Genomic DNA, 25300 nt, shown 5'->3' on the forward strand with positions numbered 1-25300 from the left:
TCAATTGCTGACGACAGCAACTGGAAAAACAGAAAACTTTTAAGCGGAAACACGCGCCTGGCTAGCTGAACTTTGCTGTCCTGCGATGTCCTTAGAAACTCTGAGACATGCCGAGATGTCCTGGCTGAATTCGCTGCCCGAGTCAAACTCAAATTGACTTAAGCGCTGCTGCAGCAGTCCCTGTCCGCTTTCATTAGCCAAAACAGGGGAGGAGCTCGGGATTCTGGATTTAAGATTCCGGATTTCAGTACCCAGTCATTGACACCACCATTGTTTTTCTTTCTATTTCAGATACTGCCTTCTGTAGGCAACTCCCAGTGCTCTCCACTCAACTTAAAGTAAAACAGCTTAGATGATTCCGCCCGATTTTAGCCTGTCACCGAGATGGAGATACCCAGATGACGGATGACGGCGTCATGTTCTGACCGACTTCATTTGCGGCCTAGAAATTACAGATGCGCTTAGATAACTATGAGCAAACTAAAACGAAAATTTAGGCGAAGTGTTTCTATATTTGTTTTGACAAAATGTGAAAAATAATTGTGCAATTTTAAGTAAACCTTCATTAAGCCGGGCTTTTTACCCTTTGAGCGCGGACAAACTGCTTTTTTGGACTTCCTCGAAATCTGGAAGGACAGAAAATAGGTTAATCGAAGGTCTTGGTTAATCATATAGGACTTACCTGTCCATGAGTAGCCTTAGGGTGGAGCGGTTTAGGATAAGCAGTATAAAATGCCAAAAACCATAGCCCCAACATATAAAGTTGTTAACATCAAATACCAGGTGCTTTAATTTCATAACATTTTGAAAGTAACCAATCAAAGGAAACCAAGCCAGTACAACTACAAAAAGGATCCGAAGCCAGTAAAGATAACTATGTCTGAAATTCGGAAGAAATATAAATCTTCAATACCAGGTTTTCGAATAAATGTTGCTTACGTCTCACTGTCCAAATTTATGGAGGTCGTAATCTCCCCTTCCCTTTGCCCAAACTTCATAGTTTGTCTCTTTAATTTCAGAATGTGGGTGATCGTTAAGATGATCATAGTCAAATTAAAGAAATTGGAAATTAGTAATGTCAGGAAGGCACATATCAAAAACATTTCCACTGTAAAGGAAAGATAGATGGTGTGAAAAACAAAAGTGTTTTCGATTTACGCAAATGTTCAGTTACCTGTATTCGTTGGTTGATCAAGAATGTATATCAACGCAGCGGCTCCAGGTAGGATCGTAGTAGGAAACCACACGTAGACATTGTAGGTCAGGAACAGAAAACGGGGTTCTTCGCCATTGACCGACTTGAAAGGCCTCCATAAATGATAGCTTATAACTGAGAGCCACAAATTGTGCGCAAAAAAGAAGATAAAGGAAACTGCAAGGACATCAAAAATTAGTCTTCAAGTCCCGAATAAAACATACGAACCTAGGCGTACGGACTGGGATACTGAGAACCACATTTGGACTAAAGCTAAGCTCTGCCACATGAAGATGTTAAAAAGGCAGCTTATAACGCACTTGCCGAGTGTATTTCGGAGCTCCTTAACATAAAGATAAGCGGCGATTGTAAGGATAACACATGTTATCGGCATGACTGGAAGAAAAGGATCAGATTAATAATGATTTTCGCAGACCACCAAATTTCGATATGTATTGTATCAACAATGTCCGAGAGTCAGTCAGGAACTTGACGTACCGACAACACCGTAATTATTCAACGCCATTTAGGATCTACAACCTACTCCACTTCGAGCCAAAACTCGACTGATCCTCAAGCTTCATAACTTTGCTTCGAAGCCCTGCATTTCAGTATAAGTACACCCAAGAGGCGTAACACATATATTAAAGTATAATTAAGAACATTTCAATTACAAAATGCTTGTAGCTTGAATTAATTTTGAATTTTTTGCTCCCTAATGTGTTTTATATTATTTGGTAAGAGGAAGAACAGAACTTAATTGCTATTATGAGGATATATTCCCTGTAGAACTGGTTGATTTGTACGAAAAACGTTTATGTTTTCGTTGGGCTGGCCATTTCTTCGAATATTAAAAAGAGTGTTCCTTTTGAACGTAAGAAAATCGGTATCGTGAATAATCGGAATTTGACCCTCGACTGGGCAAACAAAACTCATTGGGGACCAATTTAAGATTGCTTAGGGCAATGCCTTAAAAGATAAGTAAGTTTTATATTGTAAGAAGTAATAGAATTCTGAATTTTGTTGTCCATATTCTTAGCTTTCTAGCTTGGCTTAGCTATTATTGTGACCGCAGCTGTAGATGGTCAGCGGGTACCGGATTTATGTCACGGAAGTTAAAAAAAAACTGAGGTGTCCACCAAAATGGGCTCCACTTCCCATTTGCATACTCAAAAGGCACTCATATCGTTGGGTTCCTGGCTATTAAGTGAGGGCTATTCTTGGCAGGAATCAACCCTCAACAGCTTGAAACTTCAAGTCAACTTAACTTAACTCTTGTGGGGAAATGCACATCAGCCATAAGGCATTTGCCATGTTTTTCCATCCGACAAGAAAAGCGCAACAATCGCCACCACACAGAGAGGTATTTATAAGCAGTATACATGTGGAGGGACTAAAAGGGAGGTGTTGCGGGTGGATTTTTGTGAAGCTTCCGTGCCGGGCATTTCCGTTGAATTATAAACATTTATTTCGCATCGCACTGCACGGCTGCTGTGCCAGTTGGTCCAAAAACCCGGCTTTTGCCAATTCGATTGCGGAATGCGGTCACATAGAGATGAAAACGTGTCGGACGGAATATTGGCCAATCTTTGGGGCATCCGCGTTACTCCTGGATATCCAACTCCTCCGCTAAGCCAATTAAGCAGAGTGCTTATGTTGCTAGAACACGAAAAAATCCCTAAGGAATCCCTAATTGAAGGTTTCATAACTTTAAATAAAGTGACATGATTAGGAGTTGGAACAAAGAAATTGCATATATTTTATTAACGTGGTTTTAATTTAATGAGATAATATGAACATATACTACAATCTTAAAAGGCCCAAAATAGTTTAAGGAAGCTAAAAGTTATTTTATTGTTGACATTTTTTTATCTGCTTTTACTCTAGGTAATTTCAAGTAAAGTTGTATATCTTCATTTTAATACAATTTAATTTAACTAACCTATAGATATTCAAATATGAAAATGGTTTATTTGTTGAAGGCTTTAATTAAAGTCGTACAAAAAATATTTTATTCTTGGGGGTTAGAGTTAAAAATGTTTCCATATTCTTTTCTGTCTAAAATAACATGTCCTTAAAACTTTTCACGAAATTTCCGTATTCTTTTAAAATTAGTCAATTTTATTAAGCCTGTGTTAAATATTTTCCTATTTGGTGGCTTTACGTTCAACTTGGTATTATTCCAAGCCCGGGTTAACAACAAATTGTTTCGGAACTTTACAAAAATAACAGTCTATTGTCATGTTGCAATGCAACTCTGAGAAACACTGAAAGAATTGATATTCTATTTGTTCTTAATCGTAATTTGTTTTAACAAATGCATAATTGAATATATAAGATAATGTATTACATTAGGACGAGTGTATAAGAATAATAGCGCTAAAAGCTATATGGTAAATTCACATTTAATTATTAATAGCTATAAAAATATCAGCACAAACAAATATCGTAAAAAATTTATTCTGAAGATTATACATTCTTTAAAACAACCTCTGAAGGGATTTAAAGACCTTTGTTTTCGAAAAGTAGAAAGTAATATGTTTTCTCAAATTTGAATTTATCACTTGACGGGCTAAGACTTGAGTTATGAGAGTTGGGCTTCATTAGCATTTACTGCGCTTTTTTTCTGCATAGATATTTCGGCCAGGTCTTTTTTCCTCTGAGCACGGACTTGCTTTTCATTGCTTCTTTCACGAATGCTGTGATAAAAGGGAAATGTTTATTAAAATGTCTCTTTCGATCACGTAGTTCATACCTTTCCATTAAAAGCTTCAGGGTGCTGCGCTTAAGAACAAGCAAAACAAAATAGAGAATTCCAAAGTAGAGATGGACAATAATGTGATTTAAGAAAAAATCTTCGTTGTAATCAGCATGGTAAAAAAAAAATTTAATGGTACCATAAATCCAAGTTACGCCCATGATGACGGAAATTCTTAAACAGACTGCATGGCTATGTTTGAAAATGGAATCAAGGAAACAAGATGAATCGTTATATATTTGAGTAACGGGTATACGTTTGGTCTTACGTTTGAGTATCGAAATTGAAGCAGGTTGTTGTGGTTTCTTTCTGTCGCTCAAACCTCTTCATTTCTCTCTTCACTTTCCAAATGTTATTGGCAGTCAGGATAAACATGATAAAATTGAATATACTTAGGATTTGCCACCCTAATAAAAAGATTGTACGCCCTAAAAAATTTGTTATTAATACAGTCAATCTCGAAGAGTAAATATTATTAAATAACTTTAACAATAACAATTTTGATACCACTAGTAAACCTTCCAAAACTGTGAGAGTTCGTTGAACTCTCGCGCAATGTGAAAATGTAAATACATACATTTTTCCCCTTTGTTGTTGTTCTCAACTTCTGGTACAATTTATGGAAGTTCTACTGTAGCACTTTCTAAACATTCTCTAAAATTACCAAGTTCATGCGCCAACTCGTATTCATTAAAAATATACACTGATGCAATGCCAGCAGCCGTGATCCAGACAAAAGCACTGTAGACCAGAAATTGATATCGGTGTTCTTCGCTCTTAACGGGCTTGAAGGTTTGCCAACAATGATAGCTAATTACAGAAGACCATGTAAAGTAAGCGCTCATGAAGAAATTCACAGAGTGCACTGTAAATATTAAAAATTTAACAAGTTAAAAATCAGACCAGATATTCATCCAATAACATACCCAAGTACATCCTTACTTCCAATAACTTTAAAAAGACTAGTATATAATGAAGATGTAACACGACCATACAAAATAGGCAGCTTATTATGCATTTGCCGAGTGTATTTCGGAGAATCTTAACGTAAAGATAAACGAAGATGGTAAGAATAGCGCAGATCATTGAAAACATGAAGGCTGAAACATCTGAAACAGAGTTAATAAGGTTGGCCGATTTATTTTGCTGTTTCCAAGATCTTTTCTCCTGCGTACTCCCGTTTTTAATCTTACTATGATATTTATTTACAATATCGGAGAAGTCACAATACTTTAAATAATTTAAATAATAATTATACACACCAAAAGTTTCCGCACGCATTTTGAAAATATGTCTTCTTTACAAAGAATCAAACTCGACTGACCATCGGTTATAAAAAGCTTTTTTGAGAGGCCGAATTTTTTAGCATAAACAGCTGTTTAAAAAGTCAATTATTGTTGTTCGCAGCTGGGTTTTACTGAACTCAATATACATTTAACACCGAATTCGAAGAATTCGAATTCGAGAAAAAATCTATAGGGAATTTGATGTGGTTTTCATTGGAACTCAACACGTCACTCAATAAAGTATTCGCCTTGATTTTTAGTAATTTTAAGTGAAAGGCGTTAAAAATGTATAGTTCTAGAAAACTTTCTTTTGTTTAGTTAATTGTATTTATTTATTAAACATATTTTTTAAGAGGTGATAAATTGGTTGCATTTTTCTTGAAGAAAATATAAATTTGTTAAGTCTTCGTTTTAATTTGCATTAAAACAAATAAATTACTTAGCTTCTTGATTTAAAAATACGCGTACACATCCAGATATACTTTTAACATACCTTATAAAACAAATTTTAAATTTGACCAAAAGTTGGCAGACAATTCGTAGTTAAAATAATTAAGAGACTGAATTACTTAAGTGATGGGTGGTCACGATGTTTTTCTTAAAATATATAAAATGTATTTTTTTTGTCAAGTGCACCCAAACAGATGTGGCCAGCGTCATCGTCTGCATTTGCCTTTAATTTTTTCCTTGGGAGTTCTCCCAGCTGCACTTTGTAAATGTCGGGCAAAAGGACTTGGCTCGATGGACGTGGGCGGTAAGCCGTGATGGCGGGGCGGGGCGTGGTCAAAGAAGGTTATGCGGCGCCACATGACATTTGGCAATGCATGCGAACGGGTCCTGCGGCGTCCCAAAGATTTCACCTATTCGAATCCCCATAAATAAAATCGGCAGACGGCTGATAAAAACGAGAGTTCTTTGCAGAGCCGCCTTTGCGTTCATTTTATTGATCGATTTGCGTAAAGTTCAACTTATTGAGTGACTGGCAATGTTTACAAATGCATACAATTGTGGGCCAATCAGTAAATCATATTTATCAGCGATTACGAGCTTGCAGTTCGTCAATTATGAATTTCAGTTGTCCAGAAAGTTAAAATAGTTATTAATATATTTTCCTATTTCTATGATATTAAACAGTTGGCCTACGAGTTTTTATATATATAATAAATTAGTTTATATCAGAAAATTGAATTTTTGATCATAATCTCTTTTCGGTATATATGTAGAGTTTTTGTAATATTTAAGTATTATGAATTATGAAAAAATTAATTTTATAATAACATAAATACCTTTATATTTGGTTTTCGCTAAAACATATTCGCTTGTAAATTAAAATGGAATATTATTCTAATATCTATGTTATTATTTTTTATTTTTTCCATTAGGAACGACCTGCAAGGGTACATAATCTTCGGCATGCCCAAGCTAGCTTCCTTTCTTGTTAATTGTGTTTGTAACTAATTTGTTAAGGATTGGCTTTATATACGACCATTTTTTTGTTACAGAGTAGCCTTAGACAACTTTTCTGAACTTAAAAAAACTTGTTTCCCTCAGTTGTTGCCTAAAAAAGGCATTTAACATTAGATTGATACCATTTCAACTAAATCACGTCAATATTCGCAAAATTCGCTGCCCGAGTCAAACTCAAATTGACTTAAGCGCTGCTGCTGCCAGCAGTCCCTGTCCACTTTCATTAGCCAAAACAGGGGAGCAGCTCGGGATTCTGGATTCAAGATTCCGGATTTCAGGACCCAGTCATTGACACCACCATTGTTCTTCTTTCTGTAGGCAACTCCCAGTGCTCTCCACTCAACTTGAAGTAAATCAGCTTAGAGGATTCCGCCCGATTTTAGCGTGTCAGATGACGGATGACGGATGACGGCGTCATGTTCTGACCGACTTCATTTGCGGCCTAGAAATTACAGATGCGCTTAGATAACCATGGGCAAACTCAAACGAAATTTAAGGCAAAGTGTTTCTTTATTTTTTTTTGACAAAATATGAAAAACAATTGTGCAATATTAAGTAAACCTTCATTAAGCCGGGTTTTTTACCCTCTGAGCGCGGACACACTGCTGTTTTGGACTTTCTAAAAATCTGGAAGGACAGAAAATAGGTTAATCGAAGGTCTTGGTTAATCATATAGGACTTACCTGTCCATGAGTAGCCTTAGGGTGGAGCGGTTTAGGATAAGCAGTATAAAATGCCAAAAACCATAGCCCCAACATATAAAGTCGTTAACATCAAATACCAGGTGCTTTAATTTCATATCATTTTGAAAGTAACCAATCCAAGGAGACCAAGGCAGTACAACTACAAAAAGGATCCGAAGCCAGTAAAGATAACTATGTCTGAAATTCGGAAGAAATATAAATCTTCAATACCAGGTTTTCGAATAAATGTTGCTTACGTCTCACTGTCCAAATTTATGGAGGTCGTAATCTCCCCTTCCCTTTGCCCAAACTTCATAGTTTGTCTCTTTAATTTCAGAATGTGGGTGATCGTTAAGATGATCATAGTCAAATTAAAGAAATTGGATATTAATAATGTCAGGAAGGCAAATAGCAAAAACATATTCACTGTAAAGGAAAGATAGATGGTGTGAAAAAGAAAAGTGTTTTCGATTTACGCAAATGTTCAGTTACCTGTATTCGTTGGTTGATCAAGAATGTATATCAACGCAGCGGCTCCAGGTAGGATCGTAGTAGGAAACCACACGTAGACATTGTAGGTCAGGAACAGAAAACGGGGTTCTTCGCCATTGACCGACTTGAAAGTCCTCCATAAATGATAGCTTATAACTGAGAGCCACAAATTGTGCGCAAAAAAGAAGATAAAGGAAACTGCAAGGACATCAAAAATTAGTCTTCAAGTCCCGAACAAAACATACGAACCTTCTTTAACGGAACCGGGTACTGAGAACCACATTTGGACTAAACCTAAGCTCTGCCACAAGAAGATGTTAAAAAGGCAGCTTATAAGGCACTTGCCGAGTGTATTTCGGAGCTCCTTAACATAAAGATAAGCGGCGATTGTAAGGATAACACATGTTAGCGATATCGGCATGACTGGAAAAAAAGGATCAGATTAATAATGATTTTCGCAGACCACCAAATTTCGATATGCATTGTATCAACAATGTCCGAGAGTCAGTCAGGAACTTGACGTACCGACAACACCGTAATAATACAACGCCATTTAGGATCTACAACCTACTCCACTTCGAGCCAAAACTCGACTGATCCTCAAGCTTCATAACTTTGCTTTGAAGCCCTGCATTTCAGTATAAGTACACCCAAGAGGCGTAACACATATATTAAAGTATAATTAAGAATATTTCAATTACAAAATGCTTGTAGCTTGAATTAATTTTGAATTTTTTGCTCCCTTATGTGTTTTATATTATTTGGTAAGAGGAAGAACAGAACTTAATTGCTATTATGAGGATATATTCCCTGTAGAACTGGTTGATTTGTACGAAAAACGTTCATGTTTTCGTTGGGCTGGCCATTTCTTCGAATATTAAAAAAAGTGTTCTGGGAGCAGTTAATTATAGATCCAACATGCCTTTTGAACGTAAGGAAATCGGTATCGTGAATAATCGGTATTTGACTCTCGACTGGACAAACAAAACTCATTGGGGACCAATTTAAGATTGCTTAGAGCAATGCCTTAAAAGATAAGTGAGTTTTATATTGTAAGAAGTAATAGAATTCTGAATTTTGTTGTCCATATTCTTAGCTTTCTAGCTTGGCTTAGCTATTATTGTGACCGCAGCTGTAGATGGTCAGCGGGTACCGGATTTATGTCACGGAAGTTAAAAAAAAACTGAGGTGTCCACCAAAATGGGCTCCACTTCCCATTTGCATACTCAAAAGGCACTCATATCGTTGGGTTCCTGGCTATTAAGTGAGGGCTATTCTTGGCAGGAATCAACCCTCAACAGCTTGAAACTTCAAGTCAACTTAACTTAACTCTTGTGGGGAAATGCACATCAGCCATAAGGCATTTGCCATGTTTTTCCATCCGACAAGAAAAGCGCAACAATCGCCACCACACAGAGAGGTATTTATAAGCAGTATACATGTGGAGGGACTAAAAGGGAGGTGTTGCGGGTGGATTTTTGTGAAGCTTCCGTGCCGGGCATTTCCGTTGAATTATAAACATTTATTTCGCATCGCACTGCACGGCTGCTGTGCCAGTTGGTCCAAAAACCCGGCTTTTGCCAATTCGATTGCGGAATGCGGTCACATAGAGATGAAAACGTGTCGGACGGAATATTGGCCAATCTTTGGGGCATCCGCGTTACTCCTGGATATCCAACTCCTCCGCTAAGCCAATTAAGCAGAGTGCTTATGTTGCTAGAACACGAAAAAATCCCTAAGGAATCCCTAATTGAAGGTTTCATAACTTTAAATAAAGTGACATGATTAGGAGTTGGAACAAAGAAATTGCATATATTTTATTAACGTGGTTTTAATTTAATGAGATAATATGAACATATACTACAATCTTAAAAGGCCCAAAATAGTTTAAGGAAGCTAAAAGTTATTTTATTGTTGACATTTTTTTATCTGCTTTTACTCTAGGTAATTTCAAGTAAAGTTGTATATCTTCATTTTAATACAATTTAATTTAACTAACCTATAGATATTCAAATATGAAAATGGTTTATTTGTTGAAGGCTTTAATTAAAGTCGTACAAAAAATATTTTATTCTTGGGGGTTAGAGTTAAAAATGTTTCCATATTCTTTTCTGTCTAAAATAACATGTCCTGTTTTAAAATTAGTCAATTTTATTAAGCCTGTGTTAAATATTTTCCTATTTGGTGGCTTTACGTTCAACTTGGTATTATTCCAAGCCCGGGTTAACAACAAATTTTTTCGGAACTTTACAAAAATAACAGTCTATTGTCATGTTGCAATGCAACTCTGAGAAACACTGAAAGAATTGATATTCTATTTGTTCTTAATCGTAATTTGTTTTAACAAATGCATAATTGAATATATAAGATAATGTATTACATTAGGACGAGTGTATAAGAATAATAGCGCTAAAAGCTATATGGTAAATTCACATTTAATTATTAATAGCTATAAAAATATCAGCACAAACAAATATCGTAAAAAATTTATTCTGAAGATTATACATTCTTTAAAACAACCTCTGAAGGGATTTAAAGACCTTTGTTTTCGAAAAGTAGAAAGTAATATGTTTTCTCAAATTTGAATTTATCACTTGACGGGCTAAGACTTGAGTTATGAGAGTTGGGCTTCATTAGCATTTACTGCGCTTTTTTTCTGCATAGATATTTCGGCCAGGTCTTTTTTCCTCTGAGCACGGACTTGCTTTTCATTGCTTCTTTCACGAATGCTGTGATAAAAGGGAAATGTTTATTAAAATGTCTCTTTCGATCACGTAGTTCATACCTTTCCATTAAAAGCTTCAGGGTGCTGCGCTTAAGAACAAGCAAAACAAAATAGAGAATTCCAAAGTAGAGATGGACAATAATGTGATTTAAGAAAAAATCTTCGTTGTAATCAGCATGGTAAAAAAAAAATTTAATGGTACCATAAATCCAAGTTACGCCCATGATGACGGAAATTCTTAAACAGACTGCATGGCTATGTTTGAAAATGGAATCAAGGAAACAAGATGAATCGTTATATATTTGAGTAACGGGTATACGTTTGGTCTTACGTTTGAGTATCGAAATTGAAGCAGGTTGTTGTGGTTTCTTTCTGTCGCTCAAACCTCTTCATTTCTCTCTTCACTTTCCAAATGTTATTGGCAGTCAGGATAAACATGATAAAATTGAATATACTTAGGATTTGCCACCCTAATAAAAAGATTGTACGCCCTAAAAAATTTGTTATTAATACAGTCAATCTCGAAGAGTAAATATTATTAAATAACTTTAACAATAACAATTTTGATACCACTAGTAAACCTTCCAAAACTGTGAGAGTTCGTTGAACTCTCGCGCAATGTGAAAATGTAAATACATACATTTTTCCCCTTTGTTGTTGTTCTCAACTTCTGGTACAATTTATGGAAGTTCTACTGTAGCACTTTCTAAACATTCTCTAAAATTACCAAGTTCATGCGCCAACTCGTATTCATTAAAAATATACACTGATGCAATGCCAGCAGCCGTGATCCAGACAAAAGCACTGTAGACCAGAAATTGATATCGGTGTTCTTCGCTCTTAACGGGCTTGAAGGTTTGCCAACAATGATAGCTAATTACAGAAGACCATGTAAAGTAAGCGCTCATGAAGAATGTCACAGAGTGCACTGTAAATATTAAAAATTTAACAAGTTAAAAATCAGACCAGATATTCATCCAATAACATACCCAAGTACATCCTTACTTCCATTAACTTTAAAAAGACTAGTATATAATAAAGATGTGACACGACCATACAAAATAGGCAGCTTATTATGCATTTGCCGAGTGTATTTCGGAGAATCTTAACGTAAAGATAAACGAAGATGGTAAGAACAGCGCAGATCATTGAAAACATGAAGGCTGAAACATCTGAAACAGAGTTAATAAGGTTGGCCGATTTATTTTGCTGTTTCCAAGATCTTTTCTCCTGCGTACTCCCGTTTTTAATCTAACTATGATATTTATTTACAATATCGGAGAAGCCACAATACTTTAAATAATTTAAATAATAATTATACACACCAAAAGTTTCCGCACGCATTTTGAAAATATGTCTTCTTAACAAAGAATCAAACTCGACTGACCATCGGTAATAAAAAGCTTTTTTGAGAGGCCGAATTTTTTAACATAAAAGGCTGTTTATTGTTGTTCACAGCTTGTTTTTAATATACTCAATATACATATAACGCTGAGTTTTATTTATATATTTGTAATTATATTTTATTAGGAGAAAAAATCTATAGGGAATTTGATGTGGTTTTCATTGGAACTCAACACGTCACTCAATAAAGTATTCGCCTTGATTTTTAGTAATTTTAAGTGAATGGCGTTAAAAATGTATAGTTCTAGAAAACTTTCTTTTGTTTAGTTAATTGTATTTGTTTATTAAACATATTTTCTATGAGGTAATAAATTGGTAGAATTTTTCTTGAAGAAAATATAAATTTGTTAGTTCTTCAATTTAATTTGCATTATAACAAATAAATTATTTAGCTTCTTGATTTAAAAATAAGCGTAAACATCCATATAAAATTTTGTATATAACTTATAAAGCAAATTATTAATTTTACCAAAAGATGGCAGACAATTTGTTTGCCTGAATTATTCAAGAGACGGGTTGTCACGATGTTTTTCTTAAAATATATAAAATGTATATATTTTTTCAAGTGCATCCAAACAGTTGTGGCCAGCATCATCGTCTGGATTTGCCTTTAATTTTTTTTTGCCTTGATGTGGAGTTCTCCCATCTGCACTTTGTAAATGTCGGGCAAAAGGACTTGGCTCGATGGGCGTGGGCGGTAAGCCGGGATGGCGGGGCGGGGCGGGTTATGCGGCGCCACATGACATTTGGCAATGCATGCGAACGGGTCCTGCGGCGTCCCAAAGATTTCACCTATTCGAATCCCCATAAATTAAATCGGCAGACGGCTGATAAAAACGAGAGTTCTTTGCAGAGCCGCCTTTGCGTTCATTTTATTGATCGCTTTGCGTAAAGTTCAACTTATTGAGTGATAGGCAATGTTTACAAATGCATACAATTGTGGGCCAATCAGTAAATCATATTTATCAGCGATTACAAGCTGGCAGTTCTTCAATTATGAATTTAAGTTGTCCAGAAAGTTAAAATAGTTATTAATATATTTTTATATTTCTATGATACTAAACAGTTGCTCTTCGAGTTTTTATATATATAATAAATTAGTTCATGTAAGAAAATTGAATTTTTGATCATAATCTCTTTTCGGTATATAGAGTTTTTGTAATATTTAAGTAATATGAACTCATAGAGCTGTCATAAAAAGGATCAAAAATTAATTTTATAATAACATAAAAACCTTTATATTTGGTTTTCGCTAAAACATATTCGCTTGTAAATTAAAATGGAATATTATTCTAATATCTATGTTATTATTTTAGCATTTAACATTAGATTGATACCATTTCAACTAAATCACGTCAATATTACTCTAAAAAATTGCCCAGACACAAAGCCGATTTCCTCTTTAAGATTTAACACCTATCGTAAGGCAAAATAACAAGCTTCCCTCGTACACATAACTCTACGTTTATTGTCGCACCCACATTTCCGTTTCATGCTTTTTAAATTTGAATCCTAGGCTTTAGAGTCGATTCCTTGTTGCTCTTTATGTGGGACAATTTATCAGGCAGGACCCCAAAAAAAAGGGGAAAATGCCAGCGTTCGGAACTATAAAAACACAAATCGTTTCTGTGGAATGCAAAAATAATTTGCAAATCAAGGATTGATGCAGGCACAAAAGGAAAAACGAGTTCCGAATACCGAAAGCCGACCAAAACCCACCGAACATTGCGTATCCGCAGTGTTGTCGTCGCCGTAGTCGAGAGTTGATGACATGACCAACAAATCGTAAATTCGATAAAAGGAAATTAGAAAGAAAGGCATCCCGGGACAGGAACGAGAAAACCGAGGAAAAGAAAGGAGGGCGCGGCAATTTCCATTTATTTGTCTTCAAGGGGAATTTAATTCAGCTCTGAATAAGAAATTTTCCACAGCCATATGGAAATTGAAATCCGAATATGCCGCATCGATATTGGCAAATTACGAGGCGTGTAAAGCCATAAATTGATTATCTCAAGTATGTTTATGCTTCGCTTCGATTAAGCTGCATCACGTAGCCCAAATTACTCAAGTTTTATCGGTGAACTATGAACGGAGTCTAGACTTTGTCCTCCGACTCGCATTTTAATTATGGCAATTTGCTCTTGATTTGTCCGCACATTAATTGCCCAACTCCTTGACCATAATTGAAATTGTTGAGATGTGCGAATTATCTGAAATTATAATCTCTGCTGCCAAGATTCAGATTCCTGTCGATGGCCAATTAAAACTTTATTTATTACAAAGCCATAAGAAAAATGCAGCGCACAATTTCGCAGTTGTCTGAAAAGCCTTGGGCGGCAGCTTTTCAACTTAACGGAAAATTTTCTGAATCACAAGGGAGCCTCAAGATAAAAGAAGCTAGAAAACAAACAAAGCGAAGGTAGAAGGCTGATTTATTTCCTCCCCACCTTCATTGATGTTCTTAATACTTAGATAAAACATTTAGCTGCGTAATCTGGCACAGAAACTCAATTAATTTGAAAAACGAAGGATAACGAAATAATTAAACGCTAAAAAAAGGTGTTAGTAAAGTTATACTAAAATTAAAATATGGGGTTATTGCTAAGACAAAAAGTAACAATGTCATCTTATATATATAATTTTTAATCGAAATTTTTTTTGATTCTATAAACAACAGTGCCAGTGGAAATTACTTGATTTCGCGTAAAAGTTTCAGTATACTTAATTTTTTTTTTAATTTGTAAGTAGAAAATCTTTTTAAACTGTCCAAATTAGATAAGTAATCATTCCAAAACGACCCTCCATCTTTTACAAGCAGAATGCTTTGGGATCGTGAAAATTTACAGCTTTGATAACTGCAAAGTAGTTTGGCACAACAGGGGATATTGGGTATACAGTGTGTAGATGGCCGATGGCAGACACCTACAGCAGAAACCCAGTCATATGGCCCAACACCTATCCATAAAAGATGCCGGGTACATTTTATTGAGACATTATCAGGCGAAATAAACGGGGACAATTTGCCGAAAATTGGGGACTGGGCCAAAGAGTCGGTTTTATGAATGCCATTTTGACAGGAGATGACAGCAAAAGGCGTTACAAATTGCCGGGCGGGGCGTGGCAATGGGCATAGTTTTTGGCCAGCCCTCGGCCCTGTAATGAATGGAAATGTATGAGCGATAACCAAGCACTCGAAAAAATAATTTCTAAATAAATTTAAAGAAAAACTATAGTTTCATGTGTTTTATACAAATAAACAAATATATTTTTAACCAACAAATCAATCTAATAAACTCATTCAAAAACTAAAATGTACCAAATTTTCTTAAAATTTAAGCAACTTGTATATTTATTCGAAATTGAATTATTTTGTTGAACGAATTAGGCTCATTTTAGTGCCCTTTTAGTGCCATTCGCCTATTTAATTTATTTTAGTTTATTAAATTACAGTTTCTAAAATGCATTGTTTGAAGTGTTTCTGCGTGGGTTTTCGGAATCTACTTTTATGGCTCATAACCCACTGCACTCAAATCGGTGAATGGTGGAATACTTGTGTGCTTCCCCGATTTATCATCTGCAAGGACGCCACTTTATTTGCTCCGCTTGCCTGCCCAATTAATTGGGCTATAAAATGCAAAAACCAAAACAAATTAAATACGAGTAAAAAGTTTGCCCCGCCAAAATATTTGTCGTGGTTAAAGTCGCTGTCTGGTGACACTTCGATCCACAGAGAGCAGGGCCGCAAGTGAAAGAAATTCATAAATAAACATTTGCCCTCTGCAAACGGCGTGTTTTTTTCCGAACTGAGCCATTAGAAAGTGGCGTTGGGCGGTGGGTGGTGCAGGTGGGTGGTTTTTGGTTGGCTTGGGAGGTGTCAAGGGCGCGATAGCCCGTTGACAGCCGGGAAAGCGGATATGGAGTGAGCGACAGGTTTTCCCTCCGCTCTTCCGCTTGCACGTTCGTGTTTATGCAAAATTTAATTTTGAGCATTTACTCAAATATTAGCTGCGAAAAATTCTGCAGTGCTTATTAGAGAAAATGGCAAATGGAGCCGCAAAGCTTTAAATTGATCTATTCAACCTACTTCAACCAGTCACTATGTATTACAAATTATTAGCTTATACTCAGGGAATATTAATATCTTACAAAATAAAAATAGTTTGTTATTCTTTTTCTTTCTTTCTTTATTTTTTTTAGCAATATAACTGCATGTACCCTTTTTTAAGTTTAGTACACTTGCTTAGATGAAAATTCTGCTAATTTAAACGGCCTTTAATTTGTAAGTAAGGTGGTACAGTGCAATTTTTTAAAATATTTTGCTTGTAATCATTTTTCTTTTGAAAACTAGTTAAAAAATAATGCAAAACTGTCGAATATATGGCTTTTAATTCGCTTGGTAGCCTCCCTTTTGCTACATCTATTAAACAGATTAATTTGCAATTTTTCACAAGTTTTCTAATTCTAGAAATAAAATATTAAAAAAGGGAATTCCATTTTTTGCAGCATTTGTAAGACTATTTATAAATGATCATGAAGTAAACTGACAAAGGTCTGAGGCGGCTACCTCGTGAGGTCCCTTTCATAATTTTGAACCATTGGGTCCTATTTTTTGGGTAAGAAAATATTGGACTAGTAAATTCTACGGCCAATTTTTAAATTTGCGGCCTAATTGTACTCAATAGTTTCTTGTTGTGTATTTGGAGGTTGTCTTCGCTATGTGAGGAGGGTGTCCCCGCTGTGAGGGTCACTGTTATGACACTGTAAGGTACTAACATTTCTAAGCATAGATAGATGCATATCGATAACATGAAAGCTATCGATATTTTTAACGGAAAGGTGTATTTGCTATGGCGGGAAAGTGTCTTCGCTATAGCGGGAAGGTGTCCTCAATAAGCGGGGGACAGAAAGTATTTGAGGCTACAATGGGAGTCATAAGGAGAAATAAGTACACATTTTATGTTTTAGAAGATATTATTTATATTATGGTGTCCAAATGGCGCTCCATTTCCTCTGTGGCGGCCAGGACAGGGCAAACCGGTTCGAGCCTAGACGCTAAGCTCCTGCTGTACTGTTAAGGCCTGGATGAACCGGGGAGGTATTATTATTCATATATTTTTAGCTCTTATAAATAAAGCTTTACCTAACTTTCCAAGCTACTAGGAAAAATTCCGTGAAGTTGCATCGGGCATATCCAATGATTTTAAGGATCCGCATAAAAATAGCTAGTTGCGCATCCCCTATACGATAGGTGCCCATCGATATGAGTAGTGAGTGGCACAATTCTCATCACTACTGGCTACACTACACTACACAACGCTACCTTCTTCAAAACAAAAGAAAGTTTTGCCCAGCGACATTTTCTTTGGTTTCACTAATTGTAAGTAGTAATTGAATCCTTATAATCGATATCCTAATCGGCGACGATCTGCCAAAAGCTCCCACCCCATCCCACAACTACGGCTTCGCAGGGGGAGGCGTCCAGCGCTACGGAGGCGAACGAACGCACACCACTGATGGCTGCTGTCAATCTCCAGGCTTCGTGCTCCTCCGGACTCGCCACCGGGGACGATGCCAATGTGGGCAGCCAGAACGGCGAGGCGGAGCGTTTGGAGCGTCCTCCAAGGCGGCAGCAGCAGCAGCAGCGCAACAACTACGGCTCCAGCAATCAGGATCAACCGGATGCGGTGAGTATCGAGTAATCTGTGGGTCTGTGGCAACTACTAACTGACTTTCAAATGGCGTTTTCTGCCAGGCAATACTTGCGGTTCCCAATGTGGTGATGCGGGAGCCCGGCGGACAGAGGCCTTCAAGACTGACTGCAGGTGGCGGCGGACCCGGTGGTCCGCCCCCAAATGAACTGGAGGAGGAACAGGGCCTGAAATACGGCGCCCAGCATGTGATCAAGTTATTTGTGCCCGTCTCCCTGTGCATGCTGGTAGTGGTGGCCACCATCAACTCCATCAGCTTCTACAACAGCACGGATGTCTATCTGTATGATCAACTGTGATTTCACCACCTCGCCTGGCATTATCCACTAATGCTTCTTTGCACTCCTCTAGCTTGTACACTCCCTTCCATGAGAAGTCACCAGAACCCAGCGTCAAATTCTGGAACGCCTTGGCCAACTCTTTGATTCTGATGAGCGTGGTCGTGGTAATGACAATTCTGCTGATTGTTCTGTATAAGAAACGTTGCTACCGCATCATCCACGGCTGGCTGATTCTCTCCTCCTTTATGCTGTTGTTCATCTTCACGTACTTATATTTGGAGTAAGTGCTAGTGACTAATATATCATGAAGTTCATCATTAATATTTTGCTCATTTCAGAGAGCTCCTTCGTGCCTATAACATACCCATGGACTATCCCACTGCCCTGCTGATTATGTGGAACTTTGGAGTGGTCGGAATGATGTCCATTCACTGGCAGGGTCCTTTGCGGTTGCAGCAGGGATATCTTATCTTTGTGGCTGCCTTGATGGCCTTGGTGTTTATCAAATACCTGCCTGAATGGACTGCCTGGGCTGTTTTGGCTGCCATTTCTATTTGGGGTGAGTTCGATTAATCTCGAGATTTCTAAATCTATTTACTGGTTTTTTCGTTCGTTTATAGATCTCATAGCTGTGCTCTCCCCAAGAGGACCTCTTCGCATCTTGGTCGAAACGGCCCAGGAGCGCAATGAACAAATCTTCCCCGCTCTGATCTACTCATGTAATAACGATACAGTATTTTGAAGAGTATCATTTCGAACAAGACCCTTATTTCCAGCCACTGTCGTTTACGCACTTGTGGGCACGGTTACGCCACAACAATCACAGGCCACTGCCTCATCATCGCCCTCGTCCAGCAACTCCACCACCACCACGAGGGCCACCCAAAACTCGTTGGCTTCGCCGGAGGCGGCCGCGGTTAGTGGCTCACGCTCAGGTAACTCCCATCCGCGACAGAATCAGCGGGATGACGGCAGTGTACTGGCAACTGAAGGTATGCCACTTGTGACTTTTAAAAGCAATTTGCGCGGAAACGGTACATATGCATTATTTTTTTATATGATTTACCTACTTCTCTGAAATGTGTACATGGCTTATTTGGCATTTGGTCTGTGTGTTGTACTCTTATGTATTTGTTGTCTTGTTTAGTTGTGTTGGGCATATGGTATAAAGCGCTGCTAGTAGAATATCATCCGAGATAAAGCTGCGAAATTGGCTCTATCAAGTCTATTTCAAGGCATTTTTATAAAGTTTCACCTCTAAAGCATAATTTTGTTGGTTTTCCAGCCGAGGCCGCGGGTTTCACGCAGGAATGGTCCGCAAATTTGAGCGAACGTGTGGCCCGTCGCCAGATTGAGGTCCAAAGTACTCAGAGTGGAAACGCCCAGCGTTCAAACGAGTACAGAACAGTCACAGCTCCAGATCAGAATCATCCGGATGGGCAAGAAGAACGTAAGAATCACAAAGTAATCGCGAAATAGTTATCTGATGAATGATTTCTCCTAGGTGGCATCAAACTGGGTCTCGGCGACTTCATCTTTTATTCGGTATTAGTGGGCAAAGCCTCCAGCTACGGCGACTGGACGACCACAATCGCTTGCTTTGTGGCCATCCTGATTGGTCTCTGCCTCACCCTCCTGCTGCTGGCCATTTGGCGCAAGGCCCTGCCCGCCCTGCCCATCTCGATTACCTTTGGATTGATATTCTGCTTCGCCACCAGTGCTGTGGTCAAGCCGTTCATGGAGGATCTATCGGCCAAGCAGGTGTTTATATGAACTAAAAAAAAAAGAAAGAAAAGACAAGGACACATAAAATGTCCCACAGTATCATAGTCTAACAAAGCTTTTTGTAATCCACTTCTTTATTTAACAAAATGCATAGTAACAAACTCGACTAATTATTGCTTGCGCTTGACGATTGTTTTATCCACAATGTTGACCAGCCAGCCGGGTTCCAGGCCATAGAATACTTGCCTGGGGTCCTTGGCAGTGGTGAGCATCTCGTAGGCGGAATCATCTTCAATTTTTGGTAGCTGGTAGCCGTACTTCTGGGCCAGCACCAGTCGATCCTGGCTGATCTCCTCGGGATTGGCCAGGTAACCGCGATTCTTGGGATTCGTGTAGTAGTCGACGGCATCCTGAGGAGGCAGCATACGGCTGGGGATGGGCACTCCTTTTTCGAACCACTTCTTCGGATTGACCAGCATGTGTAGACTGCGAGGATCGTAGTAGGCGGTACGGATCACCCCGCCGTTCTTTTCTATGGCTGCTATGACCGCCTCGCTGGCGTGCTGCACCTCAATGTTGATCTTGGCCTGGAAGTTGTCCAGTCCGTCGTCCGTGAGCTGGAATCCGTACTCCATTTCGGCGGGCTTCAGCTTCAAGAGGCCGGAGTTGCACAGCGTGCTGATGTCAACGGGCTGGCTGATGTCTATCCGGTTGGTGTCGATGAGTACCTGCAGTTGGAGCAGCGAAATGGGCGGATACTGGCGCTTCATGTGGTGTCCCTTGTAGTACGGCTCGTAGGGGAATCTCAGGTAGAAGGGCTGGTTCCCCGTCTCGTAGCCCAGCCGCATGAAGTTCTGCCGCTGGCCGGATCCCTTGTTGCCCGCTCCGTGCTTGTCTCCGCCGTGCTGCGCCCTGCCACGCTTGTCCTGCCGGCAAATAGTTATATTATTAGTAAATAGTCCATAAATGCATGTTGTTATTCAACCACTCACATTTTGTTTGGAGTTGGGATTTGGCCGCAGATTGCCGATCTGAACACGCGGCAACGTGCGCAGCATCTTCAGCGCCTTGTCTGAGGTCTCCCGCAGGTGTGCCATGGCCAAATTCTCTTAATTTATTTAATTAATTTAGTTTTACAGGTGAAAAATTAAATTAAGCACGAGCATACAGTAAGACCACACTTAGTCAGTTTAATAATACCAACCGGTTCAATATTATGTACCAGATTTTTGGTATTTCACCTACTTGGTATTTTTTATCAGTTCAGCAACGGTCACATCACTGCCAACGCGGAATAAAACAAATCAAATCCAAATGAAAAACATAAATATTCCTATTGTATTAGATCTTATTAACTAAAATTTATCAAGTAGCTTGAGGATGACGTGTGGAGCATGTCGGGGTCACAAGGAGAAGAGTGTGAAGTGCCTTATAGCCGCTTTGGACACGATCAAAGAACACGCTTTGAGTAAGTTGCTGTTTAAAGGATCGACTTTGTCCGGATTTCCTAGATGTTTAAAATACATTATTACCCTTAGTGATGCACCGGAACTCGGAGGAGAGTGCCAGGACCATAGAACACCTAAAGGCGCACAATGAAAAGCTGCACAAGGCCTTGGACTTGTTGAAGGAGCGACAGGAGTCCATGGTTCAGCCCGAGAAGCGCAGGAAACTGTCGCCCAAGAAGATCAAAGATGACATATCGCCGCAGCCGCAAAGCCAGAACTCCCTGAACATGAACATAGCCATCAGCAGTATCGATCTCTCCGACGAGGATCTGGAAATGGAGGAGGACGAGAGCATTGCGGAAACGGAGGCCACTGCCCAGAGCCCGCGCAAGTTGAGGCTACCCGACCGGAAGCCGGACATCCGGAATCGGGAGAATGTGCAGCCAAACAATGTTCCCGCCGTGGCCACCAGTTGGATTCGAAAGACACCCAAGCAACCAGCGGTCTTCACCAAATTATCCCTAACGCACAAAAGTAGTAACGCGCATTTAAAACAAACTCGCCTGAAATTCGAACCAAATAAGACGAGCAATAGCGAAAAGGATGTTATAGAGGACAGCCCCAATCTAAGCACTAGCCTCAAAAGATCTCGGCCACAACGATCTCTAATACAAAGGTAATAGTCAATGAAATTTTTAAAAAAGTGTCACAGATTATAATAATTATTGCCGTTTGTACGAAAGATTTTTAAAGATTACTGTGACACTTTTCGTTATCATTCTTTATAATATTAAATGCCAAGCTTGCAGAACAGACACCGCGAGCGTTTCAAACGCAGACGACTCGCTTACCACCAGCAGCAGTAGCAGTAGCAAAATTCCCAAGGATAGTTTTGAGATGGACATGGACGAGTTCAATATGGAGTGCTCAGAGCTTCCTGTAATGCCGCCACCGGGCACACCTCCAGGCTTAAGAATCAACAGCACATCGGATAGTGTTGTTCTGTTGACTCCTGGCACCCAGGATATAATTTTCGTTAATGATACCCTAGAAGAAGTAAGCAAACTGGGCACCATGGATGTTCTGGCCGAAATTATGAAGGACGACGACGAAGCCTGCTCGAATGCTTTGAGACAGTTTGAGAAAAAAATGATTGATAAGCAGAAGCACATCCAACCGAACGCTCCAAAAGTAGAGACCACCATTCCAATTACCAGAGTTGTGAAGACGGAACCTGTCTCCCAACCAGAAACAGATATTGGCAATGAATCAACGAAACTCCCTGAGGATATTGAGCAGCATCTAATGGACAATGAAGATGAGGATAGTAAGGCCTCAGAGGAAGAGTTTCCGAGACCGATTTTGGTCAAAAAGGAACCTGAATTGACGGCCAAAGAACGTTTCAACATTGAGTGTGAGGAGTGCGAAAAGGTATGTGCCAGTTATTAATTTTTCTAATATCCATATCCAACTTTATTAAATTGTACCCACTTATCCCCCTCAGTTCATTAATTTCATGGGTTCCAACCTGACTGACGAGAAGATCGAAGACTATTTGTCCAAGTGCAAGCACGTGGACGCACGAAGCTCGACGCCACCGGGATTCTGGAATCCTCTAATGGTTTCCTTTGCCGAAGGCGATCCACGCAATGAGGTTTTAATAGACACTCGGTTCAGGAACCAGCGACTAAACAAATGACATTTAGGCAATCATTTTTTCATTAGTTATTCTGTTTAGACCATTTCATTTATTATGTTTGTATATTGGTACATCTTTGATTCACAAGTTACCACGCTTGGCCTGCTCAATTTCGATGGCCGTGAACAAGGACTTGAAGTTGCCAGCGCCGAATCCCTGAAACAGTTATGATTATTAATGACCTTTCTTAGCAATAATAGTTTAAGCAATAAATCTTACATTGTGATTATAGCGTTGGATTACTTCAAGGAAGAGAGTGGGCCTGTCCTGGCAGTTCTTCGTAAAGATCTGCAGCAGGTATCCGTTCTCATCGAAGTCGATCAAAATGTTCAACTTCTTGAGGACCTCCATGTCCTCCTTGATCTTGGTGTGACTATGCGAGAGCTGCTCCTGCAGGAGTTCGTAGTACGAGGACGGGATGGCCAGGAACTCGGTGCCCCGAGCCTTAAGGTTGCTCACCGCCTGGATGATGTCATCGGTGTTAAGAGCAATGTGCTGGACACCACCTCCTCCGTAGTATTCTACGTACTCCTGGATCTGCGACTTCTTCTTTCCATTGGCCGGCTCATTGATCGGCATTTTCACCGTCTCTTCGTAGTTCGCCATCACAATGGATCGAAGGGCGGAGTACTCCGTATGGATCTGGGAATCGTCCACCGACCAGAATCGATGGAACTGCAAGATCCTCTCGTACCAGGAGGCCACGCTCTCCATTTGCAGATCCGGCTGGTTGCCCACCACATGATCAATGAAGTTCAATTTGGTGGAGGGCAGGCCCTTCAGTAGAACATCCTCAGACGACCGCTGGAATCCTGGTAGAAAGTCCCCAGCATAACCATTTCGCTCCACGAAAGTATGGGTGGTATCACCGTACTGCGTAAAAGGTTCACAAAATGAAATATTCTGAATTTAAAAATATATTTATCCATTAACTTACCGTCTTGATGGTGGCGAATCTTACGAAACCCTGGTCATCGCTCTCCTCCCAGATGTCACGAACCACTTCGGCTCCACGGGACACCGCCAGCGTAAAGATTGCATTCAAATCCTCCACTTCGAAGGCTACATCCTTGACACCGTCGCCATGGCGCATCAAGTGGAGGCCATGTTCCTTGTCATCCGGCGTGTAGGCGGAGACGAACACAAAGACGATCTTGTTCTGACGCACGGCATGCTTGGCGAAGCGTCGCTCTCCGGTCTCTAGTCCCTGATAACCAAGTGGTTCGAAGCCCAGACGAGTGGTATAATAGCTGGCCGCCTGCTTGGCGTTGCCAACGTAGAAAGTCAAGTGATCAAAGCTTAGAAATTTGCCGGCTTCAGGCTGAAATTATAGAAGAAAATCACTTAGGATCTTATGATATAACAATTTTTGTCATTTAGTACTTACTTTGGTTCCTTTGTCAGTGTAGCTGGTCTATTGGCAGAAGTAAAAAATTAAAATAGGTATTAGAACATTAGAAATTTTTGACGACAAAATATCTTCAAACTATATTCGCAAAAAGAAGATCAAAGTTTACATAACACGAGAAATCTTCTTCGCTAAAACTTTCACCTTCTAAACAACATTTTTATAAAGTAGTTATATTTTTTGGCCGTTTAAAAAAGATTAGTTAAATACACTTTGCTCTTTTTATATATTTAATTTTAAAATAGGTGGACACTACTTCGATATTGCACAACACTTGGCACATGTTCCAATTCCTTTACCATTATCACTCAGACTCAATTTATGCAAATCCTCTCCTCACACGCGATATAGATTTCTACGTTCCGTTGATCTTACACGATCTTTTAGTTGGTTATGGCCTGAGCTAAGCCAATCGGCCGCTTTATATAGGGCCCACAGCCTCGGTCAGGTGAAAATCCTGTACTAATTTAAATAAAAGACAAACTAGTATTTTGTTTATATCAAATGCTATATATATCGGAATATCTTAAGTAGCTGGTTGTTGTTCGCATATTTTAACTGAACTTGCAGAAATTTGTTTACTGAAACAGGTGGATAACTTAATTAATGCAATCGGGTAGAATGAATTGCAATTTTGTAACTTGGGACGGGCATTCGAAGTGTTTACTTCTTATCATTGCGGCTTTTCAGAAGTTTTTAATGTCGAAATTACGCTTCCTCAAGACAGTTACACGAAAATATCGCCAGTCATTATGCGAAATGTTTTTGCTTTGTCAGAATCCGCCTAAATATTCATGAGGCGGCAGACTAGTTTGCTCGGAGATCGGTTGCCAAGTCAAGTCGCGTTGAACTTGATTCAAGTTGCGAGCCCCCAAAATCGCAACAAAAGGCAAACAGAGTGTTAAAGCTATCTCGATTGTTATTGTTCCCGTGCACAATGTGTATCGTTGTCGTTATTAAAGTTGTTTTGCTTTAGAATCGCTTTGAACATTTTTCAAAACAAATCTGCGAAAACTGGTTA

General features: G+C 39.0%; 6 protein-coding genes across 11 annotated transcripts; 2 read left to right on the forward strand and 4 right to left on the reverse strand.

Annotated features, from left to right (window-relative positions):
* Positions 1-494: 494 nt before the first annotated feature.
* Positions 495-1744, reverse strand: LOC119554620 (G-protein coupled receptor Mth-like). Its single transcript, XM_037865613.1, has 6 exons — positions 1694-1744; positions 1424-1591; positions 1175-1372; positions 940-1108; positions 683-880; positions 495-626 (listed from the first exon to the last, which is right to left on the reverse strand). Exons 1-6 carry the CDS (start codon positions 1719-1721, stop codon positions 566-568), a joined length of 822 nt encoding a protein of 273 aa, XP_037721541.1. The 5' UTR covers positions 1722-1744; the 3' UTR covers positions 495-565.
* Positions 1745-7207: 5463 nt separating this feature from the next.
* On the reverse strand, positions 7208-8464 carry LOC119554346 (G-protein coupled receptor Mth-like). The gene is made up of 6 exons (XM_037865213.1): positions 8407-8464; positions 8131-8304; positions 7882-8079; positions 7647-7815; positions 7390-7587; positions 7208-7333 (listed from the first exon to the last, which is right to left on the reverse strand). The coding sequence occupies exons 1-6, from the start codon at positions 8432-8434 to the stop codon at positions 7273-7275; spliced, it is 828 nt and encodes a 275-aa protein (XP_037721141.1). The 5' UTR covers positions 8435-8464; the 3' UTR covers positions 7208-7272.
* An 8817-nt stretch (positions 8465-17281) lies between these two features.
* LOC119552858 (presenilin homolog) lies at positions 17282-19894 on the forward strand. 5 transcript variants are annotated; one of them, XM_037862739.1, is made up of 9 exons: positions 17282-17387; positions 17443-17694; positions 17763-18001; positions 18070-18279; positions 18338-18558; positions 18620-18718; positions 18776-19033; positions 19285-19449; positions 19504-19772. In XM_037862739.1, exons 2-9 carry the CDS (start codon positions 17524-17526, stop codon positions 19770-19772), a joined length of 1632 nt encoding a protein of 543 aa, XP_037718667.1. In that variant the 5' UTR covers positions 17282-17387; positions 17443-17523. The 5 variants fall into 5 exon arrangements, with proteins under 5 accessions (XP_037718667.1, XP_037718666.1, XP_037718668.1 ...); XM_037862738.1 differs by having other exon boundaries at positions 17291-17387; positions 17446-17694; XM_037862740.1 differs by lacking the exon at positions 17282-17387 and having other exon boundaries at positions 17524-17694; positions 19504-19894.
* On the reverse strand, positions 19824-20922 carry LOC119552861 (39S ribosomal protein L15, mitochondrial). Its single transcript, XM_037862747.1, has 2 exons — positions 20717-20922; positions 19824-20650 (listed from the first exon to the last, which is right to left on the reverse strand). Exons 1-2 carry the CDS (start codon positions 20819-20821, stop codon positions 19895-19897), a joined length of 861 nt encoding a protein of 286 aa, XP_037718675.1. The 5' UTR covers positions 20822-20922; the 3' UTR covers positions 19824-19894.
* A 65-nt stretch (positions 20923-20987) lies between these two features.
* LOC119552859 lies at positions 20988-23097 on the forward strand. Of its 2 annotated transcripts, XM_037862743.1 has the most exons (4): positions 20995-21192; positions 21263-21848; positions 21982-22603; positions 22677-23097. In XM_037862743.1, the coding sequence occupies exons 1-4, from the start codon at positions 21105-21107 to the stop codon at positions 22869-22871; spliced, it is 1491 nt and encodes a 496-aa protein (XP_037718671.1). In that variant the 5' UTR covers positions 20995-21104; the 3' UTR covers positions 22872-23097. The 2 variants fall into 2 exon arrangements, with proteins under 2 accessions (XP_037718672.1, XP_037718671.1); XM_037862744.1 differs by lacking the exon at positions 22677-23097 and having other exon boundaries at positions 20988-21192; positions 21975-22176.
* On the reverse strand, positions 22894-24696 carry LOC119552860 (4-hydroxyphenylpyruvate dioxygenase). Its single transcript, XM_037862745.1, has 5 exons — positions 24579-24696; positions 24259-24285; positions 23809-24192; positions 23091-23744; positions 22894-23027 (listed from the first exon to the last, which is right to left on the reverse strand). The coding sequence occupies exons 1-5, from the start codon at positions 24579-24581 to the stop codon at positions 22953-22955; spliced, it is 1143 nt and encodes a 380-aa protein (XP_037718673.1). The 5' UTR covers positions 24582-24696; the 3' UTR covers positions 22894-22952.
* Positions 24697-25300: the final 604 nt, after the last annotated feature.

This window comes from Drosophila subpulchrella, chromosome 3L (genome assembly GCF_014743375.2).
Source record: "Drosophila subpulchrella strain 33 F10 #4 breed RU33 chromosome 3L, RU_Dsub_v1.1 Primary Assembly, whole genome shotgun sequence".
Lineage (NCBI taxonomy): Eukaryota > Metazoa > Arthropoda > Insecta > Diptera > Drosophilidae > Drosophila > Drosophila subpulchrella.

Excerpts from the sequence above, each read along its gene's own strand:
- LOC119552860 (XM_037862745.1), bottom strand. Across the intron at positions 23,745-23,808 it reads GATTCGCCACCATCAAGACG|TACGGTGATACCACCCATAC; the intron begins GTAAGTTAATGG and ends CCTTTTACGCAG. Across the intron at positions 23,028-23,090 it reads TCCAACGCTATAATCACAAT|GGATTCGGCGCTGGCAACTT; the intron begins GTAAGATTTATT and ends TAACTGTTTCAG.
- LOC119554620 (XM_037865613.1), bottom strand. The coding sequence starts at position 1,721 with ATGGCGTTGAATAATTACGGTGTTGTCG. Across the intron at positions 1,373-1,423 it reads ATCCCAGTCCGTACGCCTAG|TTTCCTTTATCTTCTTTTTT; the intron begins GTTCGTATGTTT and ends ATGTCCTTGCAG. Across the intron at positions 881-939 it reads ATAAATTTGGACAGTGAGAC|ACATAGTTATCTTTACTGGC; the intron begins GTAAGCAACATT and ends TCCGAATTTCAG.
- LOC119552861 (XM_037862747.1), bottom strand. The coding sequence starts at position 20,821 with ATGGCACACCTGCGGGAGACCTCAGACAAGGCGCTGAAGATGCTGCGC. Across the intron at positions 20,651-20,716 it reads ATCCCAACTCCAAACAAAAT|GACAAGCGTGGCAGGGCGCA; the intron begins GTGAGTGGTTGA and ends ATTTGCCGGCAG.
- LOC119554346 (XM_037865213.1), bottom strand. The coding sequence starts at position 8,434 with ATGGCGTTGTATTATTACGGTGTTGTCG. Across the intron at positions 8,305-8,406 it reads GTATTATTACGGTGTTGTCG|TCATGCCGATATCGCTAACA; the intron begins GTACGTCAAGTT and ends CTTTTTTTCCAG. Across the intron at positions 8,080-8,130 it reads ACCCGGTTCCGTTAAAGAAG|TTTCCTTTATCTTCTTTTTT; the intron begins GTTCGTATGTTT and ends ATGTCCTTGCAG.
- LOC119552858 (XM_037862739.1), top strand. The coding sequence starts at position 17,524 with ATGGCTGCTGTCAATCTCCAGGCTTCGTGCTCCTCCGGACTCGCCACC. Across the intron at positions 17,695-17,762 it reads ATCAGGATCAACCGGATGCG|GCAATACTTGCGGTTCCCAA; the intron begins GTGAGTATCGAG and ends GTTTTCTGCCAG. Across the intron at positions 18,002-18,069 it reads AACAGCACGGATGTCTATCT|CTTGTACACTCCCTTCCATG; the intron begins GTATGATCAACT and ends GCACTCCTCTAG.
- LOC119552859 (XM_037862743.1), top strand. The coding sequence starts at position 21,105 with ATGACGTGTGGAGCATGTCGGGGTCACAAGGAGAAGAGTGTGAAGTGC. Across the intron at positions 21,193-21,262 it reads GATCAAAGAACACGCTTTGA|TGATGCACCGGAACTCGGAG; the intron begins GTAAGTTGCTGT and ends TATTACCCTTAG. Across the intron at positions 22,604-22,676 it reads AGTGTGAGGAGTGCGAAAAG|TTCATTAATTTCATGGGTTC; the intron begins GTATGTGCCAGT and ends TATCCCCCTCAG.